The following is a 27,181-nucleotide window of genomic DNA, read 5'->3' on the forward strand; positions in this document are numbered from 1 at the left end:
ATGACTCTTACCTGCTTTTCTAAAGTGCATTGAGCTCTGTGAATGAACAGTGTTATATACGATCTGAGTATTGTTGTGACAAAGGATGGAAACAAATATTGGAATGGGAATGGGAGAGCAGGAGGGAGAACAAAAGTAACAACAATAAGTTCATGCAGATGCTTTCATCAGTAATGTGAGCATCTTGAAAACTTCATAATTTTTTAATGATCTTTTTTAGTCTATTATTCTAAAATTCTGATTGCTTTTTATTTGTATACAGTGAATTTCTAACAAAACAAAAATAATATTACAAAGTGAGAAACATTTTATGAGGATAAATAAGACTGAACTTTACGAGTAGTGACTTTCTGTGTATGCCTCCCAGACACTTTATCATTTGTTCGGTAGAACTAGGTAAAATGTTTTGGAAAAATAGTTTATTCACTGAAAAATGGAGTTTTGAGTTGACCAAAACTATTTGTGAATTCAACACAAATTTGCTGAATAATTTCGTCCCTCCAGGTTTTTTCCCCAGATAGATTCACCATAGGACATAGGCACCATTCCTAAAAGCAGAGGAGCAGGAGTAGACTTTCCCTCTTATATCCTATAGCCCCATGGTTAAAGCACTCATCTGGGTTATGGTGGGAGACTCAAATTCAGGTCCTTTTTCTAATGACTATTTAAGCACTTTATACAAAGTGGAACAGTTCCAACAAAAGAGACCTTAGGGGCTTGTCTTCACTACAGGGGTAAGTTGACCTAAGTTACGCTACTCCTGCTACGTAAATAACGTAGCTGGAGTCCACATAGATTAGGTCGACTTACCCTGGTGTTTTCATGGTGCTGAGTCGACAGGAGACGCTCTCCGATCGAGTTCCCTTACTCTTATCGTAAAGCTGGAGTACTGGGGTCAACCAGAGAGCACTCTGCCATCGGGTCTATTGAAGACCCACTAAATTGATCCCGGTAGAGCCCTGAGAGAGCCGCCATACCAGAATACCCAATAGCCCAGTAGTTAGGGCACTTACCTGTAAAGAGGGAGATCCAACTTCAACTCTCTGCTCCAAATTGGGGACTTGAACCGACATCTCCCACATCCCAGGCGAGTACTCTAACCACAGGCCTATAAAGTGGGGGAAGATCCTCCTCCAGTGGCTTTGTAAATGGCATTTCCGAATGTTCTTTGCTTTTAATAAAAAAGCAGTTAAAATGCCCCAAATCAATTTTTTTCACAGTTCTTTGCTTTCTGTGAAAACAGAATTTTTGTTTTGGGTCCATACAAAACTTTTTTCCTCCCCAATTTTTAGTTTGACTTGAGAAATCAATTCTTTGCAAAGCTGTAGTTTTCAGTTCAGGGGGCTGGAACAATTTATAAAGTGGGGGTGCTGAGAGCCATTGAAACAAACTGTTAACCCTATATATGATGGAAACCACTTCAAGCCAGGGGGTGCGGCAGCATAAAACACCTATGGTTCAGTTTATATCTTTGGTTAATCTACATGTAATATTTCAATAGCTATTATAGGTAAGAGGAATTAAGGTATCATTGTTCTTTTTTTACACTAGTAGATTCTCATCCATTTTAATGGAGTAACTGCTTGCTTTAAGGTGTTTTTCTTAAATAACTAGAGTTCCCTAATTTTTTGTACAATCTTGCCAATGACTCCTGTTGCTCATAGAAACACATGCTCTTCAGTTGAATACAAAGTTATGAGTTAATTAAGAAGTTGTTCAAATGATGTAAACCTTGAGCGTACAGCTTGAGAAAATGGCAACAGAATCCGAAAAAGGAATTTAAGCATTAGTATTCATTCCCAGACTGTGTGATTAATGTTATTTCTAGGGGTAGACTAGCCTTAAAAGGTTCAAGTTTCAATCAGATTGATTGTGAAGTTCAAAAGCGTATAGTTTCAAAGTGTCTTTCGAAATTCAAGCATATCGCTAAAACAATTGTTTATATTTTACAAATTGGTGATTACAAAGTGACAAATATCTTTAATGCTTACATGCTCTGCTGCAAATCCAGCTATGTTCAAACTATGCTTTTCTAGGGTAGTAGAATATTTTCTCCAGTATTTTTACTCCAGACGCATCTTCGCTATCTGCCCATCTCTAATGCTGCAGCCCAACTGATCAAGTGTGGGGATCAATAAGTTACTGTGTGGATGGGCTGAAATCACATTAGTGGTTCTACAATCAAATTTACATTATAGGTGCTTCCCTCCCTCTCTCCCTGCACAATTTTCCGTATTGCTGTTCCTCAAAATGATATCAAATGATTAAAAACATCTACAGTTGACTAATTAATTATAAATAGCAATTAATTTTAATATAATAGCATCAACATTCCTTCACTCAGGACATGTATAAACAATGATTTAGTGCATGGCAAACAGGAGTATAAATCTATAGTGTTTCAGCGCGCCATGTAGACAAGCCCTAAGATCAGGAGTGCATTGCGCTAGTAACTGCTCAGAGTTTACCTAGTAAGAGAAAGTCACTGCCCTGCAGAGATCTGTTTATTTCCACAATCCCCATTGTTTGATATGTTGCAATTCAGGCATGTGCTGATGTCTCTTCTATTAGTAGAATGTCACTTTATGACAGTTCTTCCCCCCTGCCCCTGAACATGCCAACACTTTAGCAGAGAGATATCAGCTATTGAATGTATTAATAGGCTATAAAACAATTTAACATGGCTTTGCTATTTGATTTCATGGGTGTGAGGATTTACTGCTTGTGAAGGTGCTGGCCTATTTGATAAATGGGATAGTGCGCAGAGTTCACTACAGCATTTCTCAAATGTGGCCACTGTGGCCGCATGCGGCCACCAGGAGTTTTTCCTGCAGCCTCAATAGTCTCCTGAGTAGAGATGGGGAGGGAGTGATCCCCCATTTTCAGCCAGACGCTCTGGCGGCAGGCTTCAACCTACCCCCCCACCCCCCTTGGCTTCAACCATGGGACTCCGGGGACTGGCTTCAGCACCCCCCACTTCAGCCTTGGGGCTCTGACAGCAGGCTCTGGTCTTCAGTCCCCTGAGGTGGTGAGGCTCCGGACTTCAGCCTCCCCACACCTGCTCCAGCCGTGGGGCTTCTGCTCTGGGCTTCAGCCCATGGCAGCAGGGCTTCAAGAAGGCCAGCCTTACTGAGTGCTGTGGTCAAGAGACAAGGAGTGGCATAAGCCTGGGGTGTGAGGCTGCGGAATGGAGCTTGGGGCAATGTAGGGGAAGCAGAGGGGGCTCAGGGGGTGATGGGGAGCCCAGGAGGGCAGTGACAGGCCAGGGTAGGCAGCGGGGACTAGAGGAGATGGATGGAGGGGGCAGCAGGGACCAGAGGCGATGGGTGGGGGGCTGCGGTAGGCAGCGAGGGCCAGGGGCACCAAAATACAGTTGTACGTTATTGTTATTATTGAGTCTGCAAAAGAAAAAAAACCCACATCAATAAATTACAATTGTTTTTCCTAATGTTAATTAAGTATTTTAGGAAAATTTGTCAGAGTGGCCACCAGCAAGAGTTGGTAGCCACAGTCTGTGGCCACCAAACATTTTGCTGTGAGAACCCCTGCACTAGAACAACAAAAGGCCCACCTCCTTAAATGTGGGAGGATGCCACTGAGCTCAGAGATCAACTGCTTATGGGGAACAAGAATGAAAAGCTGGGGATGGGAGTGCAGGCCACAGGGTCAAAACAAGAGATCCAGAGAGGGACACTACATAGACAACCCTGGTAAATGCCCACTGCTTCAAGAAAGTCAGTGGACGCCACCTAGAATATTGACAATTCTGGATGCTGAAGTCCTGGATTTTTTTAAAGGCCAGTTTTCCTTTTGCATACACAAAATTGTATGCACACGTATTTGCGTCTGAACTTTGCTAACGCTTGTGTACGCTTCTTAAATAGTCTAGCACTTGCATGCACTCTGTGTTTGAGTGGTCCCAATGGATTTTGTGGTTGCTGCTTCTAACACTCGCATATGCAGGTTTTGGACTATTAAAGTGTGTGCTCAGGTGTTAGAATTTGCACACATGTGTGTAGATTTTTGCACCTGCAAGGTACTGGCACAAGTGTGTCCATACCCGCTTTGTGTGTGCTGAAGATTTACCTGTCACCTGCCAAAAGACAGCAAATCACAGGCAGAGCTGAGTGTAAAACCCACACCAGTAGACTCCCAGTTCCAGGCTCAGCTGACTATATAATGGTAGCATTAACGCTGGACAACAAGCTGGTTGTAATTGACAACAGGTATTCTAAAATGGCAGTGACATTGCGCCTGTATATTTAGTGCATTACAACTGAAAACAAAGATAAGAGTTGATCAGAATGAGTTACTTGAGTTTGAAGTTGATTTCTGAAGCTTCAAAGGAAGGATATGCCTTTGTGAACAATTTGTATTTTATGGAAGGCCCTGCTTTGTTCTTTTAGCTGTGCTTTAATGGAAACTTTAGGTAATATTTTTAACCTGAAATCTCAACAGTATTATCATTGCAAAACCTACAACTGTTCACTGTTTTCCGACTGTAATTGGAATTTATTGTATGTTACACAACCCTTTATTTCCAGCGTTTTAGTAGGAGAAGAGATTAAAAAAAACTATTCAAAAGTTCACACAAGAAATACATTGCCATCTGTAATCATAGATTAGTTAGATAATAATAGCATTTACATGACACTTTTCATCTTTGGAGAGCTTCACAAACAATAAGTAATTCATTCTTCTTAACTAGATAAAATGTTCAGAGAATCCTGACTATTAGTCATGTTGGTTCCCAGTCATTAGCAATCAGTTAAGGCACCCCATTCCAATGACAGGCACAAGTGGCCAGATCTGCATGTGGGGCAAATTGGCGCAGCTCCATTGAAGTCAATTGAACTGTGCAGATTATACTAGCAGAGAATCTGGCCCAATAGGTCATGGAAATAATGAACATAATTCAGAATGGCCTAGGAGGGATCTAATAAACGTATGGGAGCAGCTTTCCATGGAAAATAACATTAGTTTAGGGCCATATTTTTAAAATAAGGCATGTAGAATTGCATGCATCAGTTTGCACTATGAAATTATGAGTACAAAAATTGATGTGCATGTGCAAATCAGGTCCTCACTCAATAACCTCTTCAGGTGGTATACATTGGTGAGGCTCCATTGAACTCAGTGGAATTTTGCCCATTTTAAATCAGCCGAGAATCTGGTCTCTTTTGATAACTGGCCGTGTGGGTGAATGAATACCTGATTTTTGCATGCACATCAGATATTTGCATGCATAAATTAACTAAGCCTGAGAGTTTTTTTCTCCTCTATGATCTATAATTTAGTTAATTATTACTCTTCCACCTTTAAAGATTGCATGTGCCAGGAAGCAGAACATTAAATAAATGTTTGCCATTAATACAAATTAATGTGTTTTGACAGCTTGCTAATCAACTAAAGGAAAATGCTGCTACAGAAATATGTACAATTGCCATTTAAGCAATGGGGTTTTTTAGGTGGGTGGGGATTCATGTCATTAAAATGTGTGTCTTTGAAAATCAAATAGGTTATTCTAAATTTTGCTATCTATAATATGCTGATATTCAGACGAATCAGACGTTTTGTCTGTGCTTGCTTCACGAAGGGGAATGGGTTTGTACAGAATCGTAAATCCATAGCTAATCTTGGTGGACATTTGACTGTCATGTGCCAGTTGCATCAGTCGTTTCCAGTACAGAGAGTCTTAATTAATGTGCAAGTGATTGATTTAATATTGATTAGATCTTGACATCTTGTTGTGTACTTTACACATTATGCAGGTATGGGATGTTTCTGGGGAGCAGAGAGAAAGTTTTGGACACAGAAAGGAGTCTACTCCACTCAAGTGGGTTATGCAGGAGGGTGTACCCCAAATCCCACCTATGAAGAGGTTTGTTCAGGTATGTCTGTTTCCTTTGATTTCACAGATCATGGCCCTGATCCTACAAGATTATGATCTATTTTAATGGGAATGGAGGGTGATCAGAACCTCTCAGGGTGGGATCCATAATGAACACTGATATCTACTGAACCAATCTAAATGTTAATATAATCTAAAATATTTACAAGCAACCATCATCCCCCAGTATCTAATTAGCTGGGGTGCATACAAAGACACTAAGGATGGAAAAGAAACAGGTTTACATTGTTTTTGTTTGTTATGTTTTCCTGTTTGCTCTCAGGAAATTATAACTACCGTATATTTCTTCTTTGGAAAACCGATAATGTACAACTCAAACCATTCCTTTGGTACTGACAGAAGTCAGGAATCAGATCATTCTTTCTTTTTGTCCCTAGGGTGTCTTATGGTGATAAGTTTAAATATAATCTCTCTCCTGAATTATTTTCAATACTTTATCTTTTATATACACCCAACAGCCACCATCCCACCAGTCCAAAACAAAACTCCAGGATTTGTCCATGCTCTCACCAGTCCTTCCACCCTACTACAACCAAAAACCTTCCATTGTTTTTACCCATAATTCAAATCCCATAATCCTTTACAGCTATTTTACACTGATTAGTGCTGCTCTGAAAGTGTACCCATGCTGGGCATAGTTCTTCCGGCTTGCTCTCCTACACAGTCGTTAGTAGACGATAGCTTTGAGGTTTCACTTTGCTTTTGTTCTCTTGTCAACACTTTTCATGCCAACTGCTGAGGCTGCTCTACCACTTTTGTTTATTACCGGGCACCTAGGGATGACATAAAATAGTGGAAAAAGTTTGGCAGTCCTAGCAATTAGTAGATGTCACATCAGCCGAAGAGAATTGCTGCAGAGTACCCAAGGAAACAGAAACCATCTGTAAATAAGCAAGATGGTGAAAAGTGATGTTGTGTCTTTATTAAGCAAGAAATGAAACACTTACAGGAAATTACTCTAGAAAGCAAAAATGACCGGAGCTATTTTTACATAGGCACAGAGGTAATCTTTCACTAGTGACAACTAACAGCCAAAGTGTTCCTGAAAGGAAGGACTGAGTGGAAATGAACTTAACCCCCCGCCCCGCCAAACTAGAATACTGGGAGAGGGTACCTTTGGCATTAACTGATGCTTGGGCAGTTGCAGGCTATACCCTAGGCTGGGGCACCTGCAGGCAGCTGGAGAGCACAGCCACAAGGAGAGTCATCACACGTTAAGAAAACAGCGCAGTGGATCAGTCATGTTTTTCTCATTTGTCTAGCTCATCCATTACCTCCTTTCTGAAAGCTTAACTTCCACTATATTACACCTTGGGCCTGGTTCTCCACTTCAGTGCTCCATGTGCAGTGTTTACGACTGTGTGTAGTCTTCTAGCCATCTGGCACTTTCAGTCCATTCTCTTCAACAGCCTGACCATTAGCTGGTAAAAGGCCCACAAAATGTGACCATAATTCCCCTGAGTATCAGACCTTTTATGTTGGATAGTGAAGTATGTTACAAGTTCCTCCATCCCAACACACACACACAGTCCTGGTATGCTGAGATTTATGGTAGAATTTTGAGGGTCTCTCTAAAGATGCTAAGTGCTGGCTGCTGGCCAGGTGAGGTGTGAACAGAGGCTGGAACAGGGGATGGGCTGGGAGAGACAGTGAAGTATACTGATTACAGACCTAAAAGTGGCAATTCTTCAACAAAAAAACTTCAGAAACAGACTCCTACGAGAGACTGTTGAATTGGAATTAATTTGCAAACGGGATACAATTAATTTAGGCTTGAATAAAGACTGGGAGTGGATGGGTCATTACACAAAGTAAAACTATTTCCCCGTGTTTATTCCCCCCTCCACCTCCCACTGTTCCTCACATGTTCTTGTCAACTGCTGGAAATGGCCCACCTTGATTATCACTATAAAAGGTTCCCCCCCCCCCGCTCTCCTGCTGGTAAAAGCTCACCTTACCTGATCACTCTCGTTACAGTGTGTATGGTAACACCCATTGTTTCATGTTCTCTGTATATATAAATCTCCCCACTGTATTTTCCACTGAATGCATCTGATGAAGTGAGCTGTAGCTCACAAAAGCTTATGCTCAAATAAATTTGTTAGTCTCTAAGGTACCACAAGTCCTCCTTTTCTTTTTGTGGATACAGACTAATGCGGCTGCTACTCTGAAACCTGTATGCTGAGAGTGTAAGCTCTCTTGAATACCTGCATTGTAGACTGGCTTCAGTCCTCCTGCTGGGTTCAGAATAGCTCCATAGAGAGAGAGGGTAATATCCTGTTGTAACAGGATCCTTGGGCTGAAGAGCTTGGGGCTAATCCAGCCCAGAGTACCAGAGGAGCCCCACTTGAGAGGGATCAGGTGATTCTCCTATAAAGAGCAGCTGGAAGCTGCAGGTGTGGGTATTGCTCAAGAAGAACAGAGACTGCTAAGAGTGAGTAGGCTCCAGCAGAGTCCTGGGATCTGGGTCTAACACTACAGCCAGGAAGGGTTGGGAGTAACCTGCTAATGCAGGAGGGACCCTGAGCAGGCAAGGGAAAGAGTGCAGAAGCTCTCCAGGCAGAGGATCTTGGGATTAGGAAGAGAAATATTTGTTTGTGAGACTTTAATTTGGGACTTGGAGTTTTATTTTGAGTTATTTTCTGTGACTAAACCCCAGACCCCAAAGATGGGTATTTTGAGCTCAGGAAAAGCATGTGGCGTCTGTAAGGAGCCCTTTGAGGGAGAAATTATTAGCAGGGCACTGCACAGACACCCCTGGCCACGAGGGGGCGCACAGGGGACGTCCAACCTTGTTACACTTGTATACTATATTTGTCTATTTGATTTTGACTGTAAGCTTTTTGGAGCGTGTACCATGTCTTTTCATGCATAAATACGGCATAATAATGAATTAATGTATGCTCCTGGAATAAAGGGCAGGGGGGAACCATAGAACCTGATCTGCAATTGGCTATCTCAGGTGAGAGGTAGTCTAACAAAAGATAGGTCAGGTTCAGTTGCCTTGAAGGTGCACTGCAAAAATAGAGCATTACAATACCAATAACCCTAACTTGCACGTGTGTGTGTGCCTTTTACCCAAGGTTCTCAGAGCACTTTATAAATTAGTTGTGCCTCCTAGCCCTACTTTTGCATACAAAGGCCACAATGGTACCATTTGCATAGTGATCACCTGTGTGGAAAGCAAGAGCAGCATATTGTGCCCAAAGTGGAGGAGGTCTTGGGAAGGAGTGTCACACCTTCTCTTGTCACATGGTGGAAAACAGTGGGCATTTTTAAAAAATGGAAAATGGCCATTTCTAAACCATAGTTAAAACACTGAATGTATCATTTTTCTGTAAAACAAACACAGAAATGTCATTTAGTGACAGTTATGGTTGCCTCAGAATAAACCTCACCACGTCAAAACCTTAAGCTTTGTTTACACTAGAAGGGATTTGTCAATATAGCTGTTGATGTGTAGAGCTCTGTCCAAGGCATTTTGAAAGTTCACTGGATTCTAGCTGGTGGGAAGGTGGAAGAGCCAGGATTTCTGCTTGCAAGAAATAGAGGTCAGACCAGTGTCATACTATACAGAGCATAAACAGTTGTTCTACAGATCATCCTATCAATTGGTATGGCGTTGCCTTGTTAAATTGATGTTTAGAGATAATAAAGCTCTTGTGAAGCTTATGAATACACTGATAGAAAATTATTTTTATATTTCATAGTAACTACTGTACAGATGAAAATATGAAAAGCCATTCTGCAGTGGAGAAGCATTCTGAGCTATTTTCAGTGCATTAGACCAGTGGTCTCCAAACTTTTCTGATTGCGCACCCCTATCAGTAAAAATTTTTTGAGCACGCACCCCCAATATATGTATATTTATTTATGTATAAATTATATAAATGTACTACTGTACTAATATATTGTGTAAATTATAAAACATACACAAAAAATAGAAATTAAAAAGATGAGATGATGAAATAAACAATATTTTTAAAATTTTTTATTTATTAACGGTACCAAAAAACCTTTTTACTCTCACTAAAAATTATTATTAATAATATTTTTAGTGAGAGCAGTGTGATTGAATATGCTTTATTATTTTTGAAAATCTTGGTTTAACACTTTGTGATATAGCAGGTGCTCAGGGTGGGGGTACGGGGTCTGGGAGGGAGTTAGGGTGGGGGTGCGGGGTCTGGGAGGGAGTTAGGGTGCGGGAGGGCGCTCAGGTGGGGGTGCGGGGTCTGGGAGGGAGTTAGGGTGAGGGAGGGCGCTCAGGGTGGGGTGCGGGGTCTGGGAGGGAGTTAGGGTGAGGGAGGGCTCTCAAGGTGGGGGTGCGGGAGGAGGCTCAGGGCTGGGGCAGGCAGGAGGTGCAGAGCTCTTACCTGGGGCAGCTCCTGTTTGGTGCAGGGAGTGTGCAGGTGGCTCCGAGCAGCACAGCACCACCCCCATGGCCACAATTCTGGGAGCCGCGATTCTGGGAGCTGCCCCCCTCCGCCCACGGCAGGCAGGGCCACCCGGAACGCAGGGGCTTTAGGGGCTTCAGGGCCCTGGGCTAAGGGGGCCCCGGGGCCCTGGCCTGCAGCTCTAAAGCCCCTTTCGGAATGCGGCCCTGAGGGCACGGGCCGGAGGACTCAGGAGGAGCAGGGGCAACTTCTCTCCAGCCGGCTTTGAAGGGGAAAGTGCCGCTTCTTTCCGGGCGCTGGCTGTGCGGTTGCCCCTGCTCCTACACGGGCCGGAGGACTCAGGGCCGCCCCCCCAGTTTCCCCCCTTTTTTGCTCCTCCTGCCGTGCCCCCCAATCGATCGTCTTGCGCACCCCACTTTGGAGACCACTGCATTAGACCAATGCACAAAGACAGCATATTTGGCAAGCGTTACACAGGCCAGGCTCTTCCTTCACTGTGAAATTCTCCTTGTATTTTTGTTCAGAACAATTCTGTGTTTGTCAGTGTAGTCATACATTTTTTGAAATCCGGATAACTCCAGTGGCACTGAGGTCAGAAGCGAAAAAAATGATGCTGCTGTCCTTCATGACCTGGTGCAATTACCATATAAAAGCTGAAGCTTACGACCATTTTCTGAAACCCAGAACATTTTTCAGACTTCTGGGAAGAGGAACCTGTGAACATCAAAGCAGGTCATTTTATTCTATAAAAATATACTTCAGGGATCATACATTGCACAGGAAATATGCATTCTTATTATTTATTTATTACATATTTATTATGGCTATGGGGAGATATTCAGAAATGTACTAACTATCCCTGTTCATAACCTAGGCAACCCCCAATACTTTGTCTTAAACTTTTCTGTGTCTTTTGTACGAATGAGTAATCCTTAAAATTAATAACAGGATGTAAAACTATGCAGGAAGCATCTATGTGGGGCGCAGTGTTACATGCAATATTCAGATGTGAAATTGTTTTATAAATGCAGCATGCACATATTTTATTGATGGATACCAGTGCATCTTGCATAGCAGGTGGTGTCAGGGAGTGCTTTTTATGTCTAAGTGTTCCATTTGCCTTTAAAGTTTCTAAGCATCCAGAGGTCACCCTGAAGATTTCTCCGTAGATGGAAAAGAAGGTGGAGAAACACAAAATTAATTTCTTGCTCTGTTACCTCCTATCTCTTTGGTCAATTGGTGATTTTCAAAGTTAGCTTCATCTTAATTATACATCAAACAGGAGGCAAGGTTGCCTTTCACATTCACTGTTAGTTGATATGTCTTCATTTTAAGAGAGGGAATGCAAAAGGCTTGCTTCAGTGACCTGGTGCTTGTTTTAAATGCTTGCATGTAAATAGCATGATCACATATGTGGGTGGCACAACAAAGGGAAATCTGTGTCACAGGCCAGTGCTGTGGGTTGCCCATCGCACTCATTGGTAAGGAAGGAACAATCAGCATGGGGAAAGATTTCTCTTTACTCTTCCCAGTGTTCCCTGTCGCCTACCCAGTATAGTTTAATTTTCTACCAAAAATTATCAGAATATTGAGATTGTGGGCTATGACTTTAAAAGCCCAGCACTTCCTTGGGAATAAAACTGGGACATCACAACATCTTTCCAAGTGTGTGTCTTACTCTCCAAAATGTTTAAATGCATAATTAAACTACAAGCATTAACCTCACTTTTTATAACTTCTAAAGGGACCTGAAGGATTTTAAGAACAGAAGCTGAAGTCCAGAAGATTAAAGTCTTCAGACAGTAATGGGAATAGTTCAGAACATTTTCTTTTATTGTGAAAGTCATTGTCAAGAGAATAGATTCCTGTTGTGCCTTTGTCTGGCCTCCGTACAGCTTCTCTTATAAGAATGGGGTGTAAGAATTTTAATGACGTATAGATTCTGTGAAGAATATCAGTGCTCTGCACAACCTTGATCTGTTCAATATTCTTCCGCATGATTGGTTACCCATTCCACCTCTCCCCCCTTTTTTTTAGCCTCACTCACCTGTGAGAAAGGGTGTAAAGGTCAACCAATCAAAGTACAAAATATTGAAGAGATCAAAGTTGGTTTCATGTATCAATACTTTTATAGAGTACATTAGATATTAGCATTCCATATCAGTATATCTATTGTTATAGCCACACCACTTTTAGAAATAGATGATCTCTATATAGGCTTGAGATTATAGTCCCATGGTCCTAAATGTGCAGACAAAATCATGAGAAATTCACTGTAATCTCTTTTCAGGAAGTTGCTAAAGTAATAGAGTAACAGGATCACACCCATTTTCACTTCAGAAACCATCTTGTCATATGATAGAAGATGCTGCTGAAATATTACGACCTTGGCAAAAAGAAGTCAAAGGGATGCACTGAATTTCAGTTACCAGCTAAAATTTTACCTAGAAAACTGTTATGGAAAGAATGGCACCTTTTATTTAGAAGAGCTTCTTCCTGTGTATATTCAGAGTTATTTAGTTACCTTTGCTGACCAGAGTCTGCAGGGTCAACCAGTGTACCACTGTGCACCAGGAAATAAACAAGAATTTTGGATATTATCATTTAAAAATAAAGGACAGCATGAAAGCTTATTGATAACCAAAATATCCACAATGGATGTTCGTAGCTGCTGAGGAGCCAGCTGGAACTTACTGACTCCTAAGAGCCCCGTGAACCAGTGTTTGAGACCCATGGTCCCTCTAAGGCATGCTCTCAGGGTGGCATGGGACCAGGCTTTTCAGGGCGATTCTTGGGGAATGTTTGTATGAGTGTGGGGCCATGTACATTTTCCGCCAGTTCCCAGATGTGCTCCTCGGGATCGTACCCCTCCCAGTCAACAAGATACCAGAGTCTGCCATGTTTGTGCTTAAAATCCAGGATCTTGTGAACCACGTATTCCTCTTGGCCCTGTACCTGGAATGGTGGAGAAGGTGGCTGGGTACTGTGAAGGAAAGGGTTTTCCATGTAGGGCTTCAAAAGTGACACACAAAAGACCGGGTGAATCTTCAGAGAGCAGGGTAGTTGCAATTCAAAAGTGACTAGACGTGTTGCAGGATCTTTAAAGGGCCAAGGAACTGAAAATTCAACTGGCAAATAGGTCTGATGATGTGGAGATGCTCTATAGAGAGCCATACATTTTGTCCTAGTGAGTAGGTGGGACCTTGCTGTCAATGTTGGTTCATATACCATTTATAGTCTGCTCTTGCTTTTTCCAGGTGGTCCTTCACTTCTTCCTGGGCCTGATGAATCCTCTGCACTAGGTCTGAGGTGGCCGGTTTGGGAGAGGACACAAGTAATTGAAGGAGGAACCCATAGTTGATATATAAAAAGATGGGGGCTTTGACCCATAGGCGCATGATCTGCATTGTTGTATGCAAACTCCATGTAAGGGAGAAGGGAGGACTAGTCATCCTGGTGATTAGTGATGTATCATTGCAGATGCTTTTGAGAGTTTGGTTGGCCCTTTCTTTTTGGCCATTAGACTGGGGATGGTAAGCAGAGGGAAGAGATGTGAGGACCTCCAACAGGCGCACTGCCTCACACCAGAACCGGGCTGTGAACTGAGACCCTTGATCAGAGGTGATGCATTCTGGAAGGCCATGGAGGTGAACTATATGGCTAATCCATAGGTGGGCTGTCTCCTGAGTGGAGGGGAGGCCTGTGCAAGGTATGAAGTGGGCCATTTTGGTAAAGTGCTCCACTACTGTCGAAATTGTTGCAAATTTGTTGGACTTTTGTAATTCTACAGTGAAGTCTACAGTGATGGCCACTCTGGGTTGAGAGGGGGTGTCCAAGAGCTGGAGGAGACCTCAGGGCTTATGGCATGGTGTCTTGGCAGGGGCACAAACATTGCAGGAAGCGATGAATGACCTTATCATGGGGCACATTCTTCGCCACCAAAAGGAGCAGGATATTAATCATTGGGCCTCAAAGTGCCCCAAGTGTCCTGTTAGGGGAGAGTCATGGCACAGTTACAGGCTGCTACTCTGAAACCAGTTACAGGAAAGCAATTTTTGCAGGTCCTGGGGGAACATAGACATGGTCCCTTATATACATGATCCCTTCCTGGGAGTCACGCAGTTAATTGTTGCTAACAGCTTGTTTGTTAGTCAGAAATCCTGAGGCAGAGTGTATCTATGTGAATATATCCTGGTGACAAGCTGTACTGAGAAAGTTACAAGATTTGAGAATAAGGGTTAGTTCTTGGCTGGGGCCTCATGGGTTCGTACTATATCTGTGGGACAAGGTGTCAGCCTTGCTGTTTTTGGATCCGGGGTGACATGTGATGATGAAGTCAAATCATGAGAAAAATAGGACCCACCAAAGCTGCCATTTGTTTAAGGCTTTTGCCCTAAAAAGATATTCCAGATTTTTATGACCAGTGAATACCTGGACTGGCTGGAAGTCTCCTTCCAGGTAGTGCCACCATGCCACAAAGGTGTTTTTTTGTGATCAGGAGTTCCTTATCAAGTATTTCGTAGTTTAGCTCTGCACGGGGAGCTACCTCAAGCAATAAATGCATTAGTGTAACACTTGTTCAGGACCAAGTCATTGGGAGAGGCCAGCCCCAATTGAGTATATTTGTCAGCTGCTACAATGAAGGTTTACATGACATCGATGTCATGATGTTACGATAGCCAATATGGATGCAGCAGTAAAGGAGAGTTTCAGCTGATTGAACGTATATTGAACCTCAGGAGAACAATGGAACTGGGCATTTTTCTGGCGGAGAGCAGCGAGGAGCTCAGTTTGTTTTGGTTTCAGAGTAACAGCCGTGTTAGTCTGTATTCGTAAAAAGAAAAAAGAAAAGGAGTACTTGTGGCACCTTAGAGACTAACCAGTTTATTTGAGCATGAGCTTTCGTGAGCTACAGCTCACTTCATCGGATGCATAGCATATTGTGGAAACTGCAGAAGACATTATATACACACAGAGACCATGAAACAAAACTTCCTCCCACCCCACTGTCCTGCTGGTAACAGCTTATCTAAAGTGATCATCAAGGAGGGCCATTTCCAGCACAAATCCAGGTTTTCTCACCAGGTGAGAAAACCTGGATTAGTGCTGGAAATGACCCACCTTGATTATCATGCGCATTATAAAGAGAGGTTTCAAAGAGGGATGGGCTATTACCAGCAGGAGAGTGAGTTTGTATGTGTGTCTGTGTGTGTGTGTGGGGGGGGAAGGGTGAGAAAACCTGGATTTGTGCTGGAAATGGCCCTCCTTGATGATCACTTTAGATAAGCTGTTAGCAGCAGGACAGTGGGGTGGGAGGAAGTTTTGTTTCATGGTCTCTGTGTGTATATAATGTCTTCTGCAGTTTCCACAATATGCTATGCATCCGATGAAGTGAGCTGTAGCTCACGAAAGCTCATGCTCAAATAAACTGGTTAGTCTCTAAGGTGCCACAAGTACTCCTTTTCTTTTTTCTTTTTAGTTTGTTTTGGAAAATTCAGGATGAATTGTCAATTTAAAAAACAAAAGGGCAAACCCCAGGAAGTGTTGCAGGCCATGTACTGTGTGGGGATTTGCCCAGTCTTGGACATCTTGGACCTTGCATGGTTCCATCTGGATCCTTTCTCGGATAAGGTGAAGAGCAAGAACTCTGTGGAGACCTGATCAAAAGAACACTTCTTGAGCTTGGCATAAAGGCCATGCTGTCATAAGCATTCCAGAACCTTTCAGATATGAGTGGTATGCTGTTGAGGGTAGTCGGAAAAGATCGATATGTCATCTGGGTAGACTACTATGTACTGGTCAAATATGTCTGGGAATACATCATTTATAAAATGTTGGAAGGTGACCAGGGCATTGGTCAACCCAAAGGGCATATGTAGCGGCCATACCATGTTTGGAAGGCAGTCTTTCACTCATCCCCTTCCTTGATTTGCTCAAGGTTTTATGCCTCCTCCCCCTCCAGCTTAGTGAATATATGGGCAGCCCCCATGTGATCTAGCAACTCAGGAATTGGGGGTAGTGGGTTATAGTTCCTGATAGTTATCTGATTCAATGCATGGTAATCAATGCGGAGTCAGAGACTGCTATCTTTCTTCTTGATGAAATGGACTGCTGTGCCAGCTGGCAAAGTTGACTTGAAGATAAACCCTCAGGTCAGGTAAACCAGAGCGCCATCAGCTCAGGCCCTGACATGGCATAAATTTGTCCAAAGGGTATATTTGCTCCTGGCTGCAGCTCTATAGTCCCACTGTGGAGGCAGGGTTTCCTCATTGCTCTTTTCAAAAACATTGGCATAATCTTTGTATTTTGAGGCCAATTCAGATGTAGCTGCAATGGAATGCTTTGCTGGATAGCTGCCCCCTCATGAGTCTCTCAAGATTTGGATGCTAGGACAGGATCTACTGGCCCCAACAGTGCTGCTGACGGAACAGGGTATGGGAGGAAGGGATTGCTCATTTTAGGAATTTAAGCATCTTTATGGTTGTGTTAATATTTGTGAATATGGGATGAGAGTCCCTAGGAGTTCACCTTCCATATTACCTTTATTGCTGCTATTAATTATTTTATTTTTCCACAGTGCTATTAGTGTGCATAATGCTTTACAGACAAGTCAGAAGGCAATCCTTGCCTCAAGGGATTTACAATCTAAAGGATCAATTCTGCAAACCCTTTCTTCTGGAAGTAGTGATTACTACAGGTAGTAGCTGTACTGAATTCAAATGGGGCTACTCATGGTGGTAAGAACTATAGCTGGTCGTAAATATTTGCAGTATATTTTCAAATGTTAGACACGTAACAAAAAATTAAATAAAAATAAAATAAAAAATGAGGAGCACTGAACATAGTGGGTAAAGAAGAGTGAAAAACAGGAAGGGACTACAGCTGTTGCGAGACCATCTTTCTGCAAGGAAAACAGATGGTATAAGCAGTTTGGGCTGTTCATACATTAATTGTTTGTTGCAGTGGATTTGTTTTATTTTACTGCTCCTAGGTGCTTATTTCCCAAATTGAAATCTTAATTCCTTTGGTGACACAACACTAAGGTGCTGTGGAGATGATGATTAATGTTTTCAGGAGCATCTTATCTCTTCCTGATATTGAGATAATACTGTAATTACTGCGTGTAATAATTATAACCAACTTTTACCTACCCCCTTTATGAGATACACACTCCTGTGCTTATGTCTGAAAGTCTACAAGTTGCACACAATCTCATTCACAGCAGGATAATAATTCTCAGTAATTTTAAATGAGAGCCTGGATAGCATGTATCTCATATAAATGATGGGAAAAATCTGTTTTTAAGAGCTTAAAATTCTATTTTTTATCTAGCTTTCTTGATAAGACTATAATTTTTTTGTTTATAAAACTGAAAGTATTAGGCCAAATTCTGCTGAGTTATACACTTTAAAACACCCTGACTTCAAAGGAGGTTGCTCATAACTGAGCAGAGTTTGGTCCTGTGAGAAGGTGATACAGATCCTTTGGGGCCCTTGTGGCCTCAATGCATTCCTGTTTCAGTTTCCCTCTTTAAAGTGAAGTGGATCAGCTAAATATATAGCTCTAGTTTTTCTTTAGATGTTTAATAGAACTTAGAAACTGAGGCCAAGACCCTCACCTTTGAGGATGTGGGCTTGAATCTCCTTCTTACTTATGGCAGGTCTACATTACAGCCACTACAGAGGCACAGCTACAGCTGTGCTGTTGTAGTGTAGACACTTCCTACATCAACAGAAGGTGCTTTTCCATCGATGTAGGTAGTTCACTTCTCTTATAGGTGGTGGCTAGGTTGACAGAAGAATCCTTCCATCAACCTGTCTCTACACCGGGGGTTAGGTTGACCTGACTATGGTGCTCCGGTTGCAAAATATTTCACAGCACTGAGTGACCTAGTTAGGTCAACCTAAGTTTTAGGTGTAGACCAGGCCGTATAGTCTTTCCAGGCAGATACAGATTTAGTGCTCAGAAAGAAAGTAAGTGAAAATAAATGCAAGCTGTTTGAAAAGTTGAAATGTAAGAGGAACAATGTGGTTTCATTTACACTTTGTGCCATTGAATTTGTGGAGGACATTTTTAAGGAGACTTTGCTGTAGTTTGCTTAGTGTGCTAGCTTTTGTTAAAGGTGCTTCGTGGCATCTAAATACTAGTATACGTGAGAGTGAGTAGTATGTGAGAGTAAGAATAGCGTCTATCAAATCAACGAACCATTGCCTTAGCAATAAGAATTTGTTTATATAATGACCCTCTGTATTTCTATAGCATCTTCCAACAGAAGATCTCAAAGCCATAGTTAAGGGCCTTTGGAAGGTGGAGGGAAAACATAAGAAATCCTTTATGGAAAATTTCATAATACTCACTTGGTGCAACTTTTCTTTCTTTGTCTCCCCACCACTCAATTGGCCCAGCCACTGTTTATTCAGTGAAGCAATAAAATTATAAATTAATTTTATTTTCTTTCCAAAGTATATAAAATGTTAATTGTGGCTGAAATGCCTTCCAGGGATTCTGTTCTAATGTCACATTTCCATAAAGTGTATACAGTTTCACTTTCTGCTAATGTACTGTATCGGCATAATAAAGAGTATATTAATGTTTCTAATTTTACATTTCTGAGCAAGGCAATAAGTTAGTGAAGAGCCACCTCTAACTATACCCACGTAGGCCGGGATGCTAGATATCCCAATTCCCAGCCAGGTTTTAGATTGGAATGTGGCACAGACTACATAAGTCTTGCTTGTAGATGATCTCCTCACAGTCATGAAAAACGGTGAAAAATCATACTCATCTAGATTTCTCTTGAGCATGTGACCACATCAGTCATGAGGAGATGTTGGGTTGTCTCAGAGAAATATCAGGGGTAAGAGGAAGCATGCTCCGATGGTTCAGGATTTTCTTCTGGCTGTCCCCGGAGCATCACAGGCAACTGCACATCTGTCCCCAGAACCATGACCTGTGGAGTTCTATATTGCAGTGTCCTCTCCCCTTCTCTATTTTAACATTAAAAATAATATGAATGTACATTGCAATATTTTCTTTAGTATTCTCCATCACTGCGCTGATCCAGAAGCTGGTAGCACACCCTATTATATTTTATGTTTATGACCTGGAATTTGTATCCATACAGATTCTAGCAACAAAAGTTTGAAGTTGTGTGACATTTTCCTTATTATTTTGGAGCATGTCTAGATACAATTAACAAGGTGAATTAATATATGGGTTCATATTTTACTTCAGAATGGTCTTTCTGAGGCTGTCACACAGAGTCACAGTGGCCCATTAAGAAGGAGCAGGACCAGTGTAACTGTCCCTCATCAGCTCACTCCAGTGGGGCTTAAAAGAGGGCACCTATGCCCTAGAGGGGAGAGAGAGCTGGTGAAAGGCCTGGTGAGTCAGGGCTGCCAAAGTCAGTCAGGAAGGGTGGATGAAAGCTGCCAGAGACAGAAGATATTTCCTGCGGGAAGGCTGAAGGCAAGGAGAACAGGAAGAGAGGTTTGCCAGATGACTTCCCCAAGCGAAGGAGCCGGGCTGGAGGGCTAGAGAGGTCTGAAGGCAGGAGAGCAGCAGAGGGGCTTACCTTCTGATGCCTCCACACCAGAGAGCTGGACCCAAGAGAAAAATGGTAGTTTGTATTTATTTAGCATTCTTCATATGATGATCTCAAAGTGCTTTGCAGAGTGTGTACAGTAAGTATTATAAAATTTGGAAGGTAAGAGACTTGACCAGCGTCACTCAGGAAGTCAGCGGAAGGATCAGGAATAAAAGCCAGGTCTCCTGACACCCAGTCATATGCATGTTTCCGTAGATTAGTTTCTCCCAAAGGGCAGAAAAGTTCAAGGGACCAAAACATATACTGCAAGCAACATATGGTCATAGTCTGTCCCCTCTTAGAGCCATGCAATGCTACTTAGACAAGTGTAATTGGGGGCAGAATTAAATCTGTCAAATGCAGTCTTTTAATTATTATCACATCATTTACACTGCACCACAGGTGTAAGTAACTCTGTATAGGCAAACTGTGCCTGAGAAGTAAAATGTCAGTTTGAAAGGCGAGAGACAGGGTGGGTGAGGTAATATCTTTTATTGGACCAACTTCTGCTGGTGACAGATACAAGCTGTCTTGTAGGGGCTCAAGAGTGTGAGTGCCAACCTCAGGGCAGACTGTTAAGAAGCAGGGCACAAACCCCAAACTGGCCGTGAGTTCTAGACTTAGATTTCACCAATCAAGTATCACGTGTAATCTCCTCAGGCACTGTAACAACCAAACCATGGAGTCACAGACAGTCCTCTTGGATGCTGTGATCTGTCCTGTTACCTAGGCAAGCCTTCCTTTGTGATGGTGCCTGACACCGAGTATCACAGCATTATTCAGGTAACTTCCAAGCCCAAAGGACCAGTCACTTAATCCAGGTCAACTGCACTTTAGATCCCACATCAAAGACAAACGCTTCTAGCCAGTCCTATAGTAAACTATCTAAAGATTTATTATATAGGAAAAGGAAATGATAGTTATGTACAGTTAAAGCAGGCAAACATATATTCACACAAATGAGTTCCAATTTTAAGTTTTAAAAAAGCAATAGAAGCTTCTATACTAAACAAGCGCAAACATTTCCATTTTAAATCCCTCTTTTCACTGTCCCATAACTTTTTGAAATGTTTTTATAACTTTAGCTACAGCAGATGCTCCTGCTGTAAAAGTATTTTGAATCTCCCACAAAAGGTGCAGAAATGAAGAATAATGTCACAACAAATGCGGAAGGCAAGCGCTGCAGAGCGATTTATCATAAAGCCATGTGTGTTGTTGCATATTTATCTCTTTATGGCCTTGAATTCTTCTCCAATGCTTTTATTTGCAGGGTGATAATAGTTTTATCTAGGCAGATTCATTGTTATCATGAAGTGGAATTTGAATATACATGACGTATTCATATAATACGGAAGGGCAGAACTCATCAGAACGATGGAGCTCAGAGCACTGATATCTCTTAGAGGCTCTTTCCTCCTTTTTGTATCTTTACTCAGTTGAATTGCTTATGAGTAGTTCTGCTCCTGTGTCAGAGTCTCTTACAAAAGGCAAGTTTCATAGTATTATACTCAGAAAGAAATATATTTCATACCAGTGATATGAGCTATTGCTGTCAATTTGTAGCTATAGTCACTTAATAGATCCTAATTTCTGCAGCATTTGACAGGTTGGATAATAAATGCTCTATTGATTTCTCCAGCTTTCCCGAGAGAAAGATCTTACTGAAAAAGTTACACGCATCAAGGCGTGACCTCCAGGCGTGGACTAAACTCCCATTGATGTCAGTGAGACTTGCTTGCATGAGGAATACGAGGGCTTGTCTGTATGGGGAAGTTAATGCACAGCTAGCTAGATGTTAGGGGCCTTATTCCTTCACCCACTTACTTCCCTGGTCCTTCTCGCATGAACAGAGAGCAACAATACCCGAAGTCCAAAGGTGCAAACAATTCGATGTTTATTGGGGTGAACTTCCAGCAAGCATGATTCCAGTTTCCTTCCTTAGTGTCCCCCTTCCCAGCTCTGACACCACAGAGCCTTACACCTGTGTCCCTGTTCCCATTCCTGCCCTTAGCCAAACATGATTCCAATTTCCTTACCCGCATTCCCTGTTCCCATTTCCCCATTTAGCCAAACATGATTCCAATTTCCCCACCCTCATTCCCTGTTCCCATTTCCCCTCCCCACACCCACACCCTGATTGACTGCAGACTATATAGTAAAACTTGAGTTCTGCTTAGCTATACCTTAACCAGTCATTTTCCTGAAATTTAACTAATCAATCCTAACATATTGTAACATGATTATGTAACCAATTATATCCCACCACCTTAATTAGTTTACACCCAGCAAAATTAATTATACAGCAGACAGAAACAATCACAGAACCAGACAGAGATTATACAGACAAACAATAGCAAAGTGGGAACTATAATGACAAAACAATACAGAAGTGTGGATTTCACATCCCAGCTATTGATAAGTGAGTTCTTGCCAGACAGGATGCTATCAAACTAAGTTTCCTTTTACATCTTCTAGGCACTTCCCTTTCTCTGGAGGTGATAGGCACTATCAGGACAGGAGTGTATTCCTAACAGCCCAATAGCACCTTCTTTCAACGTGACTAGTTTGGACTGTGAGGATGTGACCGGTTGCTTCCCAGCTTATGGCTGCCTCTGTTGCTTAGCCAAAGGCCTTAGCCTAAGAACAGGGCCTCAAACTGTCACAGTAAGAGAAGGACCTTACACTGGCAGACAGTGATTTTGATTGTTTCTTTTATACCTCTATAACTAGCCAAGTGATAAGACTACACCTAAATTCTTAGAGTACAGGCCTTTACAGACAGGCCTGAATATCTATATCCTAACACTAGGGTATGCACTTTTAGCACGCCAGCTACCCTGCAGTAGAATAATCTGCACTAATTCCCTGTGTGGACACTCTTGCTGCACACTAAAAGTGTCCTCGGGCAGTTTATTTTAATACACTTTAGAGTGTATTAAGCTAAAGCACACAATGACACTTTTATTGAGCAGTCAGAGTGTCCACATGGGGAATTCTTTCAGCGTAGTAGTGTGTTGTAAATTTGCTCCCTAACTTGCTGTGCACTAACTTCCCTTTGTAGACAAGTCTCGAGTTATTCTCCCCAGAGGGGATGAGAAAATTGTTTCCATGTTCAGAATGGATTGTGATGGGGGGAAATTTTAAAAGGAAAATTTACCTGGTAGAACCGTTGCTTCCATAGTATTTTGTAAACTTTTAGAATAATCCTTCCACCCTTTGTCTTGTCTATTTCGACTTCAAACTCTTCAGATTTCTTACTCTATATGTTTACAACGCCTAGCACAATGGGGGCCTGAACCCGACTGCGGCCTGTAGGTGTTGCCATAATGCAAATGATATCATAATTTTTTTAAGAATGGCTTGTCCATCCACGTAGATTAGCCAGTATGGCTCAGATGGTAGCCCTCTTACTTTACAATTTATTGATCACAGGCCTTTACAATGTCTTTGGCCCACAACTGTAGCCAACAGGGCCTTGGTTTGCTGCCCTATTAGAGGTGCCATTTTATATATGAGACATTATACCAGCGTCACTGTCATTGTTCTGATGACTTTCCAGGGGGAAGTTAAAAAACAAAGATTTGATGGAACTCTTTCAAAAGAAGAGATGATAACCCTTCCTTCAGGGCCCCTTTTTTTTCTCCTCTCTCAGTAGCATCTCTCATGGTTTCTCCCATGCTGCCACCTATGCTTAGAATGGCCTGTGTGATTCTGTGTGCCTTGTAGCCTTCCTTTCCTCCTTCAAATCCCTCTTCCAATCCAACAAGAAATGATGTTCTAATTTCTTTTGAAATATGTTGAAAAAAATGTAATTATATGAAAAAGTTCCAATCAAGCAAAGTTAGAGACTAATATGATGCACGCTCTGCCACCCAAGCAACCCCATAACCTAATTCTGTGTATTTCTTCTTGTTTGCCTTCATCCCTTTTACATGTTATCTTCCTCAGCCTCTTTTCATGCTCGCTTACATTGTCAGCTCTTTGCAGTAGGGCTTGTTTTGGGAAGCAGTTTGGTCCATACTATGGTATATCTCCATTCAAAATCAACTTTCAACATTCTATAAAAACTTCCCTTGAAATTAAAAGCAGCTCTCATACAAAGTTTTCTTCAGGTTTGTAACAGTGTCCTCAAAAATATGGACCTGATTCTTTTCTCATACACAATGGCTTACGACCAGTGTAACAGCATTGATTTCATTGGAGTTACTACTAACTTGCACTTGTGTAACAGAGCAGAATCTGGCCCTGTGCTCATTGCTTTCCCCGAGACTTTAAGCAATTCTGACACTTCAAATGTAAGAGAAATAGAATAGGAAACATTATACTTTGCCCTGTGGGAGATTTTAAAATATTCAGTGTCCACCTGCAATAAAGAATCTCTGTAAAGGTTAGCCGCTAAATAAATAAATAAAATTCCTCCTGCTGCAGAATTGTACTAAAACAACCAAGTCCCTTAGAAAAGATTTTGTTCTCTGAAGTCTCCTAACACTATTGAAAACATTATTTCTGTGTCCCTTTCCTTGGAAGCAGCAAGATTTTGACACCACGAGCCAAGATAAGCCTTGGTGTTGGAGTTCAGGGTACAACTCTTACTTTCACTTAACAAAAAACAAGACCTTTAGAAGGACAGGAAAAAGGTTTGAAGCCAGGAAATGTGGTTAATAGGAGGGTGGTGATAGTGGTTACACCATTTCTTTTCTTTTCAAATAATTTTCTCTAATTGGTAACCCAAAGTAATGGGTAAGTGAATATACTTCACAGCAGCAGCTGTTGGATGTTCAATGACTGGAAAACACAGTAATGGTTAAGTGTGTGGAGTACTCATCCCATCAGCAAGAGTAAGTTAATCATATGCAATTCATTGAACAGTAGAGTTGCATTTGCCGAGCAGTGGGCTGTCTTCTAATTGTTGTAGGTCTTTTTCAATATCTTGCAGTATCTTTTGTCTCAGCTGTAGCAGTTTTGGTTGCATCCTAAAACTGTCAGTCTTCCTTATTTTTGCAAAGGCCTGACAATTCCTCTCTCACAATGCAGTTTAAATTGGACCAGATGCTGCATCAATAGAACAGTCTGCCCATCTTGGAGGCATTAAGCCCAAAATTATTTAGAAAATTGAAGCCTTTAACATACTCTGGATTAATGTGATTAAGTAGAGCTTGCTTTAATTCACAGCCATCTATTCCTTTATTAATAGCCATCTCATCAACGGGAGCCGCACATATGGGTACAAGATGACTGTAAGTTTAAATTGATTGCACTAAGCCTGTAAGAAAAGCATTTAATGTCTCAATAACAACTGATGTAAGACTTCACTGTGGGGCATTTGAGATAGATTTAGACCTGCTAATAGACACAGTATTTATTAACATCTCTTAATTTTTTTATGTAAACTTAATAAATGAAAGTCTTTTTTTCCTAAGGTCTGCATTTGATTTACATCACCCTTTTAGTAATAAAGGAAATAGTCTCTCTCTCATGAATTATAACAGCTGGTGCAGAGCCTAGTGGAGTGATCCTTCAGGCTTACGAAAAGGTAAAACTCATAGGGGCTTCATTTTTTTTTTACATAGACACGTAATTGTGCTCTTACAACCATTATGAGTATTATAAATAGCTCTGTTTTGGTTGTGTTATAGCCGTAATACATATTTTTAATAATTGAGTCTCATGTCCCAATAATAATAAAAAATGTATAAAGCCCCTTACCAGCAAGGGTACGTCAGCAGCATATTATAAACCCCATTTTTCAGGGGTGTGTAATTAGGCCATCATGAATTACTCATCTCAGTATCTCTGTGCGTGCGTGTGTATGTGAGCATGTTACCATTTGGTGTGGCTATTTCCGAGAACAAACAAAACACGTTAAAAAAACCCAACAAAGTTGCTCTTTTAAGCAAATAAAACATTTGATATAAGCACTGGAGTTTAGCAAGTGATGAGTTTATAATGCTGTGTCAATGAGGTGAGTGCTTTTCCCCGGAGAAACAGAGTGAAACTCCCAAACTCTCATTTTCCATGGACCACTACACAGCCAAATGGACTGTCACAATGTTTGGGGCACTAGCGACATACCATGGATTTGAACAGATGACCTATTCTAAAGCTAAAAATTATAATATTCAATTTCTACCAAATAGCCTTTCAGATACCGATTTTATGATCTAAAAAGTGGTGCAGCAACCTCCCTAGAGCGTACCTGGCTTAGCCACTACTTCTTCCCATTCTGACAAGTCTGGTCAGTTCTGATGGTAGCCCAGCAGGGGCAGGGATGGGGGAAGGTGAGGAAAAGTTTCTCTGTAATCCCTAATTGCAGCACTGAGGATCAGATTTCCAAAATATTTAGGCACCTAAAGATATAGATAGGTACCTAGTGGGATTAACAGAAGTGCCTAAACAGGTTTAGTGCATAACTCTCATGCCTAAATCCCATTTACTCCAATATGACCCACTTAGGAGTCTTTGTGAATCCCATTAGGTACCTATCTGCATCTTTAGGCCTGCATCCACAAAGGGTTTTACATGTTGCGATGCTCACCATTGCAACGCTTATCTTTTAGTTACCTAGAAAAATCTCTGGAACACCACTGATCTACAAAGCCTGAGTTAGGTGCGTAGGCTCCTTAAACAATGGATGGGGAGAGATAGGTGCCTTAGAATGTGATCTGCAAAACTCAGGACACTGTCGTGGGCGGGAGCTGTCTAAACTAGCCAATGGGAGATGCCAGTGAGCAGAGTGTGTCCTAAGCTCCTCTCCTCTCTCTGAGATAAGCGCTCAAGTCCAGGCTGCAGGGAGGTGGATTCTCTCTTTGAGCAATCCATGAGCCGGGGGACGATAGGTGCTCTTCCACCTAATTTGCGTCCAGGGCCCAGTCTCGTAGGTGTGCTCAGAGGCCACCTAACTCCACACACAAGAGCTTTGGGGAGCGAGGGAAGAAGAGGGTAATCTCCCTTGTATTCCTTACTTCAGGGGTTAGAGTACTCCCATGGGGTGTGGGTGATCTCTGGTTCAAGTCCCCCCTCTGCCTCATGAGATGAAGGGATTTGAACAGGGATCTGCTTCCTCTCAGGTGAGTGCTAACTGTTGGGGTACAGAGTCATTCTCACTCTTTCTCTGGCCCAGTTAATATTTAATTATTCCATGAATTAACTAAAGTAGAACAACTTCAATAGGAGAGATTGCGGGAGCCCCGCATTAGATTATCCCGTAGATCAGTAGTCAGAGTAGGCTTCTGATCAGACCTACTAGACTGTGCTCTGCACGCAACTTAGGTGGAGGAGCACCTATCTTAC

The 27,181-nt window shown here is 41.9% G+C and overlaps 1 protein-coding gene across 2 annotated transcripts in view; it reads left to right on the forward strand.

Annotated features, from left to right (window-relative positions):
* MSRA (methionine sulfoxide reductase A) overlaps window positions 1-27,181 on the forward strand; it is a 444,569-nt gene that overhangs the window by 220,178 nt on the left and 197,210 nt on the right. For both annotated transcript variants that reach the window (XM_074947421.1, XM_074947420.1), the window contains exon 3: window positions 5,772-5,891. In XM_074947421.1, the coding sequence (XP_074803522.1) occupies window positions 5,772-5,891 (120 nt within the window). The remainder of the gene's footprint in view (window positions 1-5,771; window positions 5,892-27,181) is intronic.

This window comes from Natator depressus, chromosome 3 (genome assembly GCF_965152275.1).
Source record: "Natator depressus isolate rNatDep1 chromosome 3, rNatDep2.hap1, whole genome shotgun sequence".
Classification (NCBI taxonomy): domain Eukaryota; kingdom Metazoa; phylum Chordata; order Testudines; family Cheloniidae; genus Natator; species Natator depressus.